A 14520-nucleotide genomic window follows, 5' to 3' on the forward strand; every position below is an offset into this window, starting at 1 on the left:
GAATATTCCACGGCGTACTATAGGAGACATATGGAACCGTGCACTCGAACGAGGTTTTCAGCCGAATCAGCGACCATTCAATATATCAGATGAAATGTTAGCTGATAAAGCACGTTCTGGGCGTCCATCTAAGCAAACAGATGAGCTTAAAACCACACTTGGGGCGAAAATCCGTGTAGACCGCTATGGGCGTGAGAAAACATGTGAACAGCTAGCTGCAGAGCTACGCAGTGAATCAGGTTAGTTATTCTAAGATTTGATATTTTATTTAGTGTGTTATTTAATATGTTATTTAGTATAATATTTGATGTGTTACTTGGTGTGTTATTTGATATGTTATCTCATATGTTACTTGATATGTTATTTCCTCTAATATTTCTTCTATAATTAGGGATTAATATATCAAAAACAACAGTTTGGCATGTACTACGAAAAATTGGCCTACGAAAAACAAAGCCTACACGTAAGCCTGGGCTTGCCGCTGAGCAGAAAAAACAACGTCTTGAATGGTGTTTAAAACACGCCCATTGGACTATAGAAGACTGGAAGAATGTGATTTGGACTGATGAAACTGCGGTTGTTTTATTACACCGTCGGGGTGGATATCGTGTATGGCGTACTTCTAGTGAGCGGTTCGTCCGAAGCTGTATTCGAGAACGTTGGAAGGGGGCCTCTGAGTTCATGTTTTGGGGTGCTTTTTCTTATGATCAGAAGGGCCCCTGTCATTGTTGGGTACCTGAAACTACAGCCCAAAAGCGTGAAGCAGAACACCAAATCGCCGAATGGAATACTGAATTAGAGCCTATTATGCGTGCAGAATGGGAGCTTAATTCAGGTATACAGCGATTAGGGCTACGCAATAAGCCTGGAAGACAACCTCAGTGGAGATGGACTCAGAAGAATGGAAAGCTTGCACGCAATTCGAAAGGTGGAATCGATTGGTACCGATACAACACCGTGATTTTAGCCCCAAAACTACTTCCATTCGCCCAAGAATGTGCTCGAATTCGAACGAAAACAATAGTTCAAGAGGATAAAGCACCAGCCCATTCACATCACTACCAACAGCGAATATTTGATATAATGGGGGTCCAACGAATGATCTGGCCTGGAAATTCGCCTGATCTAAATATGATTGAACCTGCATGGCCTTGGATGAAGAGATACACTACGCGAAAAGGAGCACCTAAATCGCGTAAAGAAGGGATTAAAGTATGGGAGGCTGCGTGGCGTGATCTACCACAGGCGCAAATTCAAGCTTGGATTGAACGTATACCATGGCATATACAGCAAGTCATTAGACTAGAAGGGGGCAACGAATACGGTGAGGGGCGTGATAAATTAGGTGAAGTAGCCCCTAGCGGGTTAGGTGATAACGCCTATAACAGCGGCAGCGGCAACGACAGCGACAGCGACAGCGACAGCGACAGCGACAGCGATATATGGGAAGATATGTGAATATTTACTGTTTCAAGCTGTTATTATATTTCAGTACTATATATTTCCGTTTTATATACATCTTGATTACGCGATATATTTCAATATTTACTGTATATAGCCTAGTGTGAGAAAAAGAAATTATAATTTCTGGCGAGAACTTTCCGGACCGACCTCCGTACAGATGTGTGTATGTGTGTTCAATTCTGCTAAATCTAAGGGGTAAAAATACAGTTTAGGTTTACGTAATCTCAGGCAGTAAGGCCTCTATCCGACAGGAGAACCATAGCCATTCCACCGTGACATTAGGATATATGATAACCTAGGGGTTGTAGCGGAGAAACCACGGTTGTGCGTGGCATTTTTTGGGGAAATCGTGCCATTCGGGAGGAAACCATGGCATTTCCACCTAGCATTCGCACTGAGCGTCAGCAAGCCCTGGAAGTCTCCTACGCCCTTTAAAACATGAACACTAAGTGCTAAGTATGGCGCTCTACCAAAACTGGTTAGCCTAATCCTGCTTCGGCCATTCAAGTTTGCCAAATCGCCACGGAGGCCCGAAATCACATACTTTGGATCAGCTTGGAATTAATAACTTCACTAAAACCAATAATCTTGGTCAGCTGCTATACATACGTTATTTGAACCCAACCTTGTCTGTTCTGCAACCGTCCCAAAGATAGAAGTTCTCATTTTGAACGGACTGGCTGATCAATTTTAAGCTGTGGGAAGTACTGCTTATTCAATCATCGGATGCACCAATAGGGTTTCAACAGGTCTAAATTTCTATATAGCCCCCAGCTGGCAATTTGGATGGGCTCAAATACATGACTAATCTTGGCGGATCTATAGTATCTCCTTTCTCCGGGTATCCACCAATGGTACTGCTCCGTCATAAGCGCTTGGGTCACATGACCGTACAGCTGAGGATGAATTCTAATACATACTCCATTTACCTAAGATGGAAACGCCTCGAGTCCTCAGCAGTCCCATGATACTGACTTATTGTGAACAAGAAATCACGAAAAATACCAAATGAGTGTGCGTATTTTGACTTTGAAGGTAAAATTCCGCATCACAGAAAAAAAACCGGGGCAAGTGATTACACTTGCGTGGATGACGTATCGAGCAAGCTAGGCATCTGTGACTTGAACTCCCCTCCTTATCTTCCTGGTATGAGTATTATCGGAAAACATGATGTCGCGAAGATTGAAGTGGCCGCACCACCGACGAACCTCAGAAAGCATATCTTCTAACACCATCGAGTGATCTTGGAACTGAAGGGTTTGGGAATCAAAGGTCATGGTCAGTGTTTCATCTGAAATACACCAGTGAATATTGTTGTTAAACTCGAAGGTAATTTCGAGCAAATTGCGGTATAAAGTCTCTCCAGATCTTATGACCGCATCCAGAGGTAGGTTCTGTTGATCTTGCAGCGCCTGAAGGGCTGCCTTGCGGACAAATGGGTGTTCATCCCCAAGCCGTCCAACGATTGCGGTAAGGGCATCAAGGCTTAGGTCTTTTTGATGAGTTATTATTGTAAATGCTGTACCGCAGACATCGTTATTTGCATCCACAAGTAGTCCAACAATCATAGTAAGGACATCAGGGCTTAGATTCTGTTGATCTTCTAGCGCTGCAAGGACTGCATCGCGGACATATGTGATTTCATCCCCAAGCCATCCTATAATTGCGGTAAGCATATTGACGCTTAAGTCCTGTCCATGTTGTAGGGTCATGAGCGCTGCCCTGCGAATCTCTCAGTCTTCATCCCCAAAATGTCCAACAATCACAGCAAGGGTATGAGGGCTTATGTCATGTTGGTATCGCAGGGTCTCAAGGGCTGCCAGGCGGATATTAGAGACTTCATCCTCAAGCTGTCCCACAATTGTAGTAAGGGCATCATGGGTTAGGTCCTGTCGATTGAGCGCCCGGACAGCTCCCTCACGGATATCTGAGTTGTTATCCTCAAGATACCTGAAGATTATGGTACGAGCATCAAGGCGTAGATCTTGCTGATTCAGCGTCTGAAGGACTGCCTCGCGGATATGCGATTCTTTATCCCCAAGCCATCTAGCAACTGTGGTTAGGGTATCAAGGGCTAGATCTTGTCGATCTAGTGCCCGAGCAGCTACGTTGCGGATATCTGAGTCTTTATGCTTAAGACACTCAAAGATCGCGGTAATGGCATCAGGGCTTAGCTCTTGTCTCTCGAGCGCCTGAACGGCTGCCTTCCGAACATCTGGATGTCATCCTCAAGCTGTCCAATAATCGCTTTCAGGGCATCAGGGGCTAGCTCCTCTCGATCTAGCGCGCAAACGGCTGCCTCGCGGGTATACCATTCTTTATCCCTAAGCTGTTTAGCAACTGCGGTAAGGAGATCAGGGTTGAGCTCTTGTCTTTTGAGCACCCAAGCAGCCATCTGACGGACACCTGAATGTTCATCCTCAAGTCGTTCAACAATCGCAAGAAGAGCATTAGGGCTTATGTCCTCTCGATCTAGCCCCTGAACAGCTGCCTCACTAATGCACCATTTTTCATCCCCAAGATACCTCAAGATAGCGGGGAAAGTGCTATCAGGGCTTAGATCTTGTCTTTTTAGCACCTGAACAGCTGCGTTACAGACATACCAGTTTTCGTCCCCAAGACACCTAACAATCATGGTAAGGGCCTCAGGGCTTAGGCTCCATCGATCTAGCAAATTGACAGCTGCCTCACGAATACGATATTCCTCATCCCCAAGCCATCCAAGAATCACGGTTAGGGCATCAGGGTTTCTTTCCTGTAGTTGTTGAAGTCCCTGATCAATCCTTAGAGCATCAAGAACTGCAACTGCCTTCCGCTTTGATATGGGACAGTTGAGCCAATGGATCAGCAGGTCCATAACCCCTCCCTCAAAGAACAACCGTCGATTTATAGAAGACAAGATTGATATCTCTTGCTCCTCAGATCCCTGATTTAAGGCTTGAATCAGGGATCTGGGTGGAAATTCTGTCGCTTCCGCTAGGTAAGAGGTCTCTGCAATTTCATATTCGGCCAGTAAAAGCTCTGTCAACTTGTCCTCCAGCTTTTCTTTCCAGAATTGTCCATCCTTTTCCTGCACTTCACTCAGGCAGTGCATAAAGAATCTTTGATGGACAGGGCCAAGAAAGTCCTTTGGCTGCGCGTCAATTTGCTCGAAGAAAGCCACTATTCCCTCGTCATCTCCAGATATTACCCCCGCAAAAAAACGCCAGAAGATATCGTAATCAGGCGAATATTTGAATTGAGAAAGAAAGTCCACCGGTCTTCTTGGTACCGATTTTTGGCGATCTTGTTTGCTTGAAAAAATTTCAAGCTCTTTATTTTCATTCCACCTTCGGACGAAGTATCGTGCTGCAAAATGCTCTTGGAAACTTAAGTGAATGAAGTGATTACTCCGGTCTTCTGGCCTGGGAGATTGGTCTGATGTTCGAATGAAGGATAACTTGGTAAGGTCCATATCTGATGCCGGCTTTCTCCCTTTGCTTCGCTCATGGTTGGCTAATCCATCTCGAAATTTTGGCGTGAAGTGTATAACATTTCTATACGGGCCATTAAAAGCCAGGTATCCCAGAAAGTTAACCTGGGTCAGGATTTCATGAAAAATATCGCTTTCTCTGGCTCCTCGGGCCCCAGTGAACTTTGGCCTTAGCTTTACAATGTCCTTTCTCCACAAATTCTGCTCAATTGCTTGATAAATGCATGTCATCGTGTTCAGCGAAGCTGTACTGGCACCTTCCCAAGTGTAGCAAAATGCGTCGAGCTGGATAAAATTCTCACCAGGCCTTGGAGAAGCCAATTTCGTTCTAAAAAGGATTGATAAAAAGGATTGAACTTCACTCAAGCGTTCGCCAATACCTGGGTAATTCTTAAGGTACGCCTGTACTTGTCCTGGATAGAGTCCAACTGTTTCTAGTTCCAGATCGATGTTTCACTTGACTTGGGAGTCTAGCATTTGGTCGAGACATAATGATGAGACTTGGCATGTCTAGAAGTCTCGATAGAAGGAGATGACTATCATCCTTTAACTCATAAACAACTTCATCTAAGCCATCAAGAATGAAAAGAGTTCTTTGATTCCCAGAACCTATTACCTGTCTTTCGATCTCCTGGGCAAGTTGGCTACCTTTCTCACGTTATGACCTCTCCTTAAAGAATTCCTGAAAGATAAGATCCAGTAAGTTCCGGGGAGACTTGGACTTAAGATCACGGAGAGGAACCCAAAGCACTTGGTAATACAGCTGCGCCCATGCCACATTGATGGCAGTCTGTTTATCTGAAATGAAATCATTGACTATCTTCTTGCTCAAGGTCGTTTCCCCCACTCCGGCTCGTCCACGGATGAGGATTCTTCTTGGGTAGACCTGTGATTCACCGCTCGCTTTACGTGGAGCAAAAATTTCCGAAAGCTCAACTTGCACAGCTTTATCTGGAGTTTCAACCTTTTGGCATGCGAACAATGAATACTGAGGAGTTTTTTTGTCCGGCTGGGTCTCTTGCCTCATATTTTTGCTCGTCTGCTCCACGATAGCAAGGTTTATGTAGCACTGGTCTAGAGGCAGAAGGTCACCAGAAAGCCGCTTAATATTGAGTCTCTTGCATTCGGTATAATATTCTCGTAGACTTTTGTCGGCTCTTTCAAGAATCGAGGGGACTCTCAGATGTTGTATGGAGGTTTTCAGTTTCTGGTAAAATTCATCGTCCTTCCCAATAAATTTATCCAGGCCGGAATGATCAGTGTCAATAGGGTATGACTCATGAGGGCTCGCATGGACTATAGCTGAATCTTTTTCAACAAGCTGATTAAAATAAAAATATGAAATAGCTACTGAAAGCTTTTAGGCTATATATCACATACCTGGCCTATAGAGAAGTATCCAAATAAATATGTTGGTTTAGTCTCATAGAAGGATATGACTGGAAGCGTTTGACCCGACTGACTGTTCACTCCACAAGCCTTAAATCTCTCAGTAAGATCTGTCAAGCCTTTATCGTGGTGTCGAAGCGAAAATATTAATGTAGAATCTGATCCCCAAAATCCAGTCAAAAAAGCCAGGATTATACCAGTGATTGGTAGATGTGAGCCTTGGTGAGGAGTTCCAAGGAATATGACACCACGAGTTTCATCTACAATCTCCTTCGAGTCAACTCCACACAAAGCCTCGAAAATGTTAGTGCAATCCAACCATCACCATTAAGGGTCATACCTGTTTGATTATTACGCCACCAAGACTATGGCCGATAAAAACAAGAGGAAGCCGCTGATTGGAGTTAGCTAAGCCTACTAAGGAGGAATTTTCGAATCTGACAGTACATTTGCTGATCGACTGGCTTTCAATTCCCTGAGCAAACTTGTCCCAATCTCTTCTGTTGTCTTCACCGGCGCATCAGTGAGCCACGTGGAGTCATATTGATAGCTCCAGATTCTTGCTTCAGGGAAATCCTCAGATAGTAGACCCCTGAGAAGATGAGTTCTCTTCGAGAGAGCTACTGATTTCTTTTCTTTGGGATCACGATAGGACCAAGTATAGTCAGGGTCGGCGCCAAGGCCATGCACTGCAATGATTCTATAAGGAGTAAGCAGATATCACCCTTCACTACCCAAAGGATTTAACATACTCGAATTTCGCATTAACTGGATCGGAGACCTGTTTCAGCTGACCGGAGCGTGGTTTATTACCACGTCGACGGATTTTGGTCATGACGATATTGAGCCCAATCGTCAACAAGAGGACCACCACTGCCATACCCACTCCTATAACTATTCCCATCGGCGATTCGCCATATTTGCGCGCTGGGTTCGACACGGAGCGATTTCTGATTTTGGTGTTTCTTGTTAGAGAAAGAATTTTTGGATAATGAATTTCAGAGAGCTACAGTACCTAACAGAATAGTGGGGGGGGGGTTAGGCGGAAAAGTCTAACCAAAATGGGGACGAAATCAATGCTAGTAATTATCGGGGCTAGTCTCATACAAGTGACGATCGAGAATCACCACTTTTCAACCAATGATCGTTATCTGCCGATCTCTAACATGAGCTTGGACGTACGTACTGCAATAACATAAGACCATTGTGCAGGATTTGGCGTGAAAAATTGTTAACGGGATCATTGCCGATGAAATGATATTGTTTCAATTTTGACTTCAATCCAATTTACCTCTTAAAATCTATCTAGCCTATAATAGATTAGCGTCTTTAGGATGGGGATTTGATGAAGAGAATCCTAAGGGGCAATATGAATTCAACTTTGATTTCTAGTAAATACACCAATATCCCTTGATAAATTCTCATTTCGTACCGTGTCTCATAAATTCTAGTGGAAAATGATCATATTTTCCTTCTGTTGATATCCGGAGTTCAATAATATTAGATTTTTGTGGTGCGGACCGATCCGCTGTGGTACGTGCGGGAACAGCCTTACTGAGAAAAAAAATACCATGTATCAGGTTCTCGTGGATATTCCATTCAGTCTCTGATTTGATCTTTGGTAACTATAGGCACTGACTCCACCTTCTTAACACAAGGTGATATTGGCAGCTTACTAGATGATATTTACCAGTCTGAAAAGCTCCGATGCATAATACTGTTTTAAATACTTAGTACTGATGTGAAGGAAGTGAGATAGATTTACCAAGTCTTCGACTAATGATCAAATATTGAACAGTAAAAGAACGTGATATTCCACCAAGTGGTTCCAAGTTTGTTACTTGGGCGGCGGCTATAAGCCTCCATGGTCAGCAGCAAACCCTACCGAGGCACTAATCCCAATTTGGATGTGCTAAAGAATTTAGCTCGCCCCATCATTTCAATTCCTTATTCTCTGTTCCGCCACGCTGCCCCTGGCGAGCGATCGCACTCTCTGTGGGAGATTAATCCGTAGTCTGAACCATGCGGATAAAATACGGCTACGATCCAGTGACATAGGCCAAATTGCTGATATCTCAGACCCCGTGCGACCCGCGGTTCAATTATTGGCTGGACTGTTCGAAGTGACCAGGGAAATCACTCACCAACCACTAGAATACTTTTTCGACAGACCCATAGACAAAGTTCCATGGGCTCTTCACCCTGAATTTTGCGACGCTCGATTATCAATCCCGGTCCTCCACGTCCGCGGAAGGGCTGAAGCAGTAGTATTTACTTACTGCGCACGGTTAATGTCGTCCTTTTTCGACCTGGACAAACAACATGTGTTTGAGCACACAGCAGGCCATGATATCCCACGAAGTGTCTCTGAGGTGCGTCGGATGATCTCAGCGATTGAATGAGCGGTACTTCAGAGTGGCTTACCCGCTTAGAAGCATGGTTTTCATAGGCTAGACATATAATAGAAATGACTACAAGTTATTAGTAACACACTCCCTGTGTTAAAGAGCGCTCCTTCTGCTCATGCATGGTAGTCGGAGTTTGCAGACCTCGGGATTAATCAAGGAAATAGGAGATTATGACAAATCCCTCAGGCTGACCCCCGGCCAGACAGAGCAGCATGAACCAGTCCCATCAATCGGGAGATGTATATCAGTGAAGTTGTGCAACGTTTCACCAAAATTGGAAGCCACTGACACGTGGATTTTGACATCATCTCTTCGAGTCTCGCGCAACATTTGAAGTGGTAGAGCATGAGAAAGCTTCCAACTTTTCCAGAGTTTGAGGTTCAATCTGTGCAATTCTATCCCAGGTTTTTGAATGCCTTAAGACTCCAGATGTCAAAGTTGGAGCTTGATGATAAAGTTCGAGCTGGCAGTTATGTGTTGGTCCAACATTAACATCTGGAACTGCTTGAAGCTTAGATCCAGCACTATATCATCGGAAGCCACTATTGTGTATAGAGTAGAGTCAGTAGGGAGTAGAGACCTTTGCAAATGGGTCGTAGCAAAATCTTTGTCCCGGATCCCGTCCCGCAAAATCCCGAGGTCCCAGAAAATGCCGCTTATGTAATGGGACAGGAGACGATGGATTTACAAAGGTCTACTTGGACTTATAGAAATAGATACATTTTATTGATCGGATAAAATATATCCCACATTGTTTGAATGACTTCCAACTTGAAGGTTGCATAATTTGAAGTTGGGTCTCAATCCGTGAGCCTTGGCCATGGTAGCACACCAAATAACACAGAATCATCTTTATCAATGGAGAAAACAATGGAGACCATATAGAGATGAGAACCAGCCTGTAAGAGATGGTTGGGATGGTTTCAATGCATGTTCTGACAGCTGGTTTTTCACTTCTCTAGGTATGAAGCGCCAGGCTTCGAAGGCCTCAAGGCACAAAAATCACCTTATCACCCCGCAGGGCTCTCTGAACACATAAGCACCTCAGTAGATATCGACCCCAAGATGCGGGGAACCTTGGAAGACCATCTGGAACTTGGCCGAAAATTCCCCCGGTGTCCGACCATCCCCCTCGCAACCTTCACGTCGTTATCCACATGGATTCCTCGGAGATAAACACAGATGCAAAAAAACCTTCCTGCAACGGATGTCGTCACCGTAAACAGAAATGCTCGAGGGAGGAACCGTCATGTGCTCATTGTCAGCGATTGGGTAAGTTGTAGACATTCGGGACTCTTATCGCACTGGCCCAGTCTAATTTGATGAAAGGTGCACCTTGCGTCTATGGTCCAACGAAGAGCAAACCGGGACCCAAAACTGGCAACGCTGAGAAATGGGGCCGACGTGTTGGTATGCATCCCCTGAATGAGTCATGACCATCCAAGAATCGAACTTGAAGATACCACTGCAGAAGCCTTAGAAGATCTTGTCCATGATACAAACCATCAAAGCAATATTTTACCTATTGTGGGGGTGCTTACTGCACTCACCGCAGAGGTTGGTAATCTTGCATCTAAAATTGGCTTTCTAGAAAATCCGAACACGCAATTACGAATCTCTTCCCCGGAATTCTCTTCCAACAAACGACATTTCCGTAGCCACGACTCGTCTAGGTTGGCGCCAAGTAGGAAACGACAAAAATGTGACAGCAATGCCACAGGATCCCATTCTGTTAGAGACCAAGGACAACGAGATATGGTAGAGCAGCTCAAATGTGGACACCTGCTGTTCGATCTCACACAGGAAGTTGTTCGGCTATATTTTGCACGGGTATATTGGTGGATTCCTATATTACACCTCCGCCGCTTCAAGAATGAGATCCAGCACTGGTCTGACGGGAACAAAACAAAAGTGATAACTCAAGCCATTGCGGTGGCGTCACTTCGTTCTGTAGACCGTGAAAGGTTCAACTTTTCCGTCACTGAAGTTGAGGAAATTGTCTCTAGCCTGAGAGATGTTGTTTGACTCACTGCAATAAACTCCCTCTCTCTGGAAAACGTTCAGGCACTATCTATTCTTGCCTTTATGGATGTACGTTTTTCTCCGAGACGGTTTTGGCAAAGCTGACTGATCTCGCTAACTAGATTGGAGATGGAAACGCTCTTCGAGGGTGGTCCATTGTAGGGTCAATAACTCGCGCGGTTGAATAACTCCATCTGGAGGATGAAGACATTAAACGAGGAAGTGGCTTAATCAAATCGCGCTATGTATCTCTGTCCGCTCACGATTGGACAGGCGAAGAAGGCAAAAGACGGATATTTTGGAACGCATTCATCCTAGACAGGTTGGTTCTTTCTAAGAGAACAATAAAAATTAGCTAATAGCAATGTTGAAAGGTTCTGCTCTAAAACAATGGGGTAAGTGGAATTATGCCCATGGAAGAACTATATGAGACTAATGTTTGCGGTAGTTGTAGGCCGACCTTCAAACTGGAGGACGTGCCTCGACGCTTGCCAGTCGATGGGACATTTTGGTACGCTGAAAGTCAGGTCCCCGCGCCTTATTTTCCGATCGGGACAAGATACCAGAGACGAGAAATAGTTTAACTGACTCAACACAACAACATCATCGGAGCCCTTGGCGATCAATCGCACAAGGCCACAGGGACCAAAACACCGTCTTCCCTGGAATCATCAAATATAGGTGGATTAGCTTACTTTATTGAAGCAACTGAGGCTTTAAAGCAAGTTTCAAGACTGTCTTCTTTCACAAAACGTGTCTTTCAACAACCAGCAAGATGATTCCCGATATTTTACCATATTCAAAGAGTTAGATCTGAACCTGGTACGGTACGTTTTTCCCATCTCGCAATGCACTTCACGGCAATCAGCTCATAGAAAATTAGATGGAAGATGAGTTTACCGAAGCGATGGAAGGATCCAAATCATGCGCCTGATACAACTACTTGTTCGAAGACCTTGGACTATAACATGACCCTCGCACACATAACACACAATACCTCGATGATTTTCCTTCATCAATGTATTGCATACCCGCCAGCAGACTGGCAACATATTGTTCCGCTGCCGAGCTCTTGCAGCGCCGAAACATGCCTCATGGCTTCCATTGAGTCAAATAACATTACTTCCAAATGCTTAGAGGTTTGCGCTGAATATACGGTACTTGCCCCGCAGTTTGCCTTCTGCGTATATATGAGCGCCCGGGTGCTATTAGGTATGACCAAACAACTATCTTCAACTGTATCATATTACTAATTTTCACTTCAGTGCATTGGCGCTACTATAGTGTGCCACTTGCCTCCGAATTCTTCACTCTGATCAGCAGTCTTCAAAATATGGCAAGACGGTGGGTGGGGATTTTGTCTGAGAAAAGTCCCAACACTTGTCTACCGGGAAGTTATGCCATTCGTCTGAAGATGGTTTATAAAAAGAGTCAAAGGGACCCTAGTTTTCGCATCAGTATTACCGATGGCTCAAACGACGGGCTACCACCGGTAGACTCAGTTGAATGGAATGATCTTCAACAGGATCGAATGCTGCAACACCCCTCCCTCTCCGCCACCATGCAGGGACCGTTTGGACCGCATGAAAATGAGGCTGATATTTCCACGGCCACAAATTCCAGCATGGAGTTCTTCCATCCGGATGACACCTGCGAAATTCCAAATGATCTCTTGGCCCTATCCGAATCGTTCATCGACCAGCAATTTACTGAACTTGAACGTGTAATGCGATTCGACGGTCCAATTTTGGCAGACTACTTTAGTCAAACACATTCAGCTGAATAACCTGGCTGTCAATGAAATGGAATTTTGTATCCCGAAAACGGTTGTTATTACCGAATAAGAGACGATTCCCATCGAGTTAGGCACCGCCCAGTCTCCACAATAAACATTGACTCCTAAACTGTCCTCTTTATAGTCTAGTAGAAGTATCGGAAATTAACATCTTTCTGGAGAAGTGGTCAGTACTTCCTCCAAGGCGCGATGTTTTGACATATTCACCTTATCCGTCATGTCTTCGTAGCTATGTGCAAACTCTGTGTCCTCAACGGCCAGTCCATCTCTGATGAGCTTCTCCTTGCGCTTATTTTGCGCAACACAATAAGTACGCAAAGACAGCAGCGTGATAACAACACCATCCAGCACGCTAATTGTGTAGATAAGGCGATAAAATATCATGGTGCATCCGTGGGTCTGAAAACCTGGGGGTCCTACCGAGTTCCCTGCTGACCAACATACGAACGATGAAGCGATGATAGTTGCCTTTTTAGTTTGTCCGGCGATGTTTCGGGACATGACAGATAATAAAAGACCACTTGCAGCGGGGAAGGTCCAGATGCAAAAGTAGGCGACCACTAAACCCACACGAGACTGATCTGATCTAGCCACTGTGAGAAAGACAATACTACCCGCAATAGAAGGTAATAGGGCAGGCATCATTGTCAAAGTGAAATGCTTGTATCTTTTATCGAGCCATACGGCAGTCACCATGGCAGCGACCTGAACTACCCCAGAAATCATGGACAGAAGTTGTGTTTGAATGACATCAAAGCCAAAGCTTTGGATGAGAAGGCTGCAGAAGGCGCCAAGTCCTGCTGATGGGATAGTGGTGCAGAGTTGAATGAGTGCAAACGCAAAAGCTGGTCATGCTGTTAGAATTAATGTTTCATGAAACAGCATGGACTGAGTGGAAGTACTTTGAGGGTCTGTGAATGCCTCCCACACCTGCTCCTTTCGAACTACGCGGTTCTGGATACCAGTGCAATTCTTTCAAACACGGTCAATTATAAGCTTCTTGTCTTCTTCAGTAAAGCACTTGGCCTTATTTGGGGAGTCTGGAATCCAAAACAGGATAAAAGAGCCCCAAATGACATTAATTAGGCCGTAGGTCATGAATAACACTTTCCAATCTTTGACGGGTGATGTCCTCGATAGTGTGGAGAAGGCACAGCCTATAAGCCCACCAATGACTTGTTAAAGCCCGCTCATGACAAACCTAGATTGAAATCAGCTCAGGAACTCCACTATCAAACTTGATTAGAGAAGACTATGTACCAGTATATTGAGGTTACCGCCTGTTCCTCTCGCTTATACCAAGTACTCGATAGAATTACAAAGATGGGCTGGCAGCATGCCTCCGAAATACCAAGAATGACACGAGTAGTAGCGAGGCCGGCGGAGTTTTGGCATGCAGCAGCGCACGCGAGGGCTGTATCCCACACTATGATATTGGCACCTAAATATTTGGCAACGGGAAGTCTTTGGATCAGCCAATTGGTCGGATATTCAACCACAAGCACTGCAAGATAAACGCATGTAGTGAGCCAGTTATACTGGGTGCAAAAATCAGAATCTAGAATTCAACCCTAGCAATGAATAGGGAGTCACCTGAGATCCAACTAGATGGGTATCCTCGCGAATGCCCATAATTGACGCGAAAGAGATAATAGACTTGTCGAGGCCCTGCAGAAAGTAGGTTCCCACCATTGCGGCGAGGATTCGTCTGTCGATCAGTTGCTTGAGCCGCTTATCTTCCTCGTCGCTGATTTGAATCGCCCTTCCAGCGGCGTATCTAGCAACTTCTAGATCGACAAGGTCATAATTCATTTTATTTTCCTTCGTTAAATTTGTGGACTCCAGATGAACTGAATCGAAAACATTTCTTGGGATGGATAGTTGAGGTTTTCGTTCTTTGATGTGGCCATGTTGGCGTGTGAAGACATAATATGAAAAAGGGCTGAATAATAGATCAATTGATGCTCGGC

The 14520-nt window shown here is 44.8% G+C and overlaps 5 protein-coding genes across 5 annotated transcripts; 1 reads left to right on the top strand and 4 right to left on the bottom strand.

The window, feature by feature from the left end:
* Window positions 1-2570: 2570 nt before the first annotated feature.
* On the bottom strand, window positions 2571-3140 carry N7483_006323 (HEAT repeat domain-containing protein; the record flags this gene model as incomplete). Its single annotated transcript, XM_057089760.1, has 1 exon — window positions 2571-3140. One exon carries the CDS (start codon window positions 3138-3140, stop codon window positions 2571-2573), a length of 570 nt encoding a protein of 189 aa, XP_056944501.1.
* A 494-nt stretch (window positions 3141-3634) lies between these two features.
* On the bottom strand, window positions 3635-4558 carry N7483_006324 (HEAT repeat domain-containing protein; the record flags this gene model as incomplete). Its single annotated transcript, XM_057089761.1, has 1 exon — window positions 3635-4558. The coding sequence occupies one exon, from the start codon at window positions 4556-4558 to the stop codon at window positions 3635-3637; it is 924 nt and encodes a 307-aa protein (XP_056944502.1).
* Window positions 4559-5594: 1036 nt separating this feature from the next.
* N7483_006325 (peptidase C14) lies at window positions 5595-7160 on the bottom strand (the record flags this gene model as incomplete). Its single annotated transcript, XM_057089762.1, has 4 exons — window positions 5595-6257; window positions 6317-6619; window positions 6773-7025; window positions 7078-7160. The coding sequence occupies 4 exons, from the start codon at window positions 7158-7160 to the stop codon at window positions 5595-5597; spliced, it is 1302 nt and encodes a 433-aa protein (XP_056944503.1).
* Window positions 7161-11849: 4689 nt separating this feature from the next.
* Window positions 11850-12541, top strand: N7483_006326 (uncharacterized protein; the record flags this gene model as incomplete). The annotated part of the gene is made up of 2 exons (XM_057089763.1): window positions 11850-11967; window positions 12021-12541. The coding sequence occupies 2 exons, from the start codon at window positions 11850-11852 to the stop codon at window positions 12539-12541; spliced, it is 639 nt and encodes a 212-aa protein (XP_056944504.1).
* A 153-nt stretch (window positions 12542-12694) lies between these two features.
* On the bottom strand, window positions 12695-14491 carry N7483_006327 (major facilitator superfamily transporter; the record flags this gene model as incomplete). Its single annotated transcript, XM_057089764.1, has 4 exons — window positions 12695-13395; window positions 13534-13682; window positions 13811-14088; window positions 14144-14491. Coding segments are annotated over 4 exons (1476 nt in total), but the record flags the coding sequence as incomplete, so codon positions are not given.
* Between the last annotated feature and the right edge of the window lie 29 nt (window positions 14492-14520).

This window comes from Penicillium malachiteum (assembly GCF_028827825.1).
Source record: "Penicillium malachiteum strain IBT 17515 chromosome Unknown utg000003l:1.0-4950554.0:1.0-4952489.0, whole genome shotgun sequence".
NCBI classification, from domain to species: domain Eukaryota; kingdom Fungi; phylum Ascomycota; class Eurotiomycetes; order Eurotiales; family Aspergillaceae; genus Penicillium; species Penicillium malachiteum.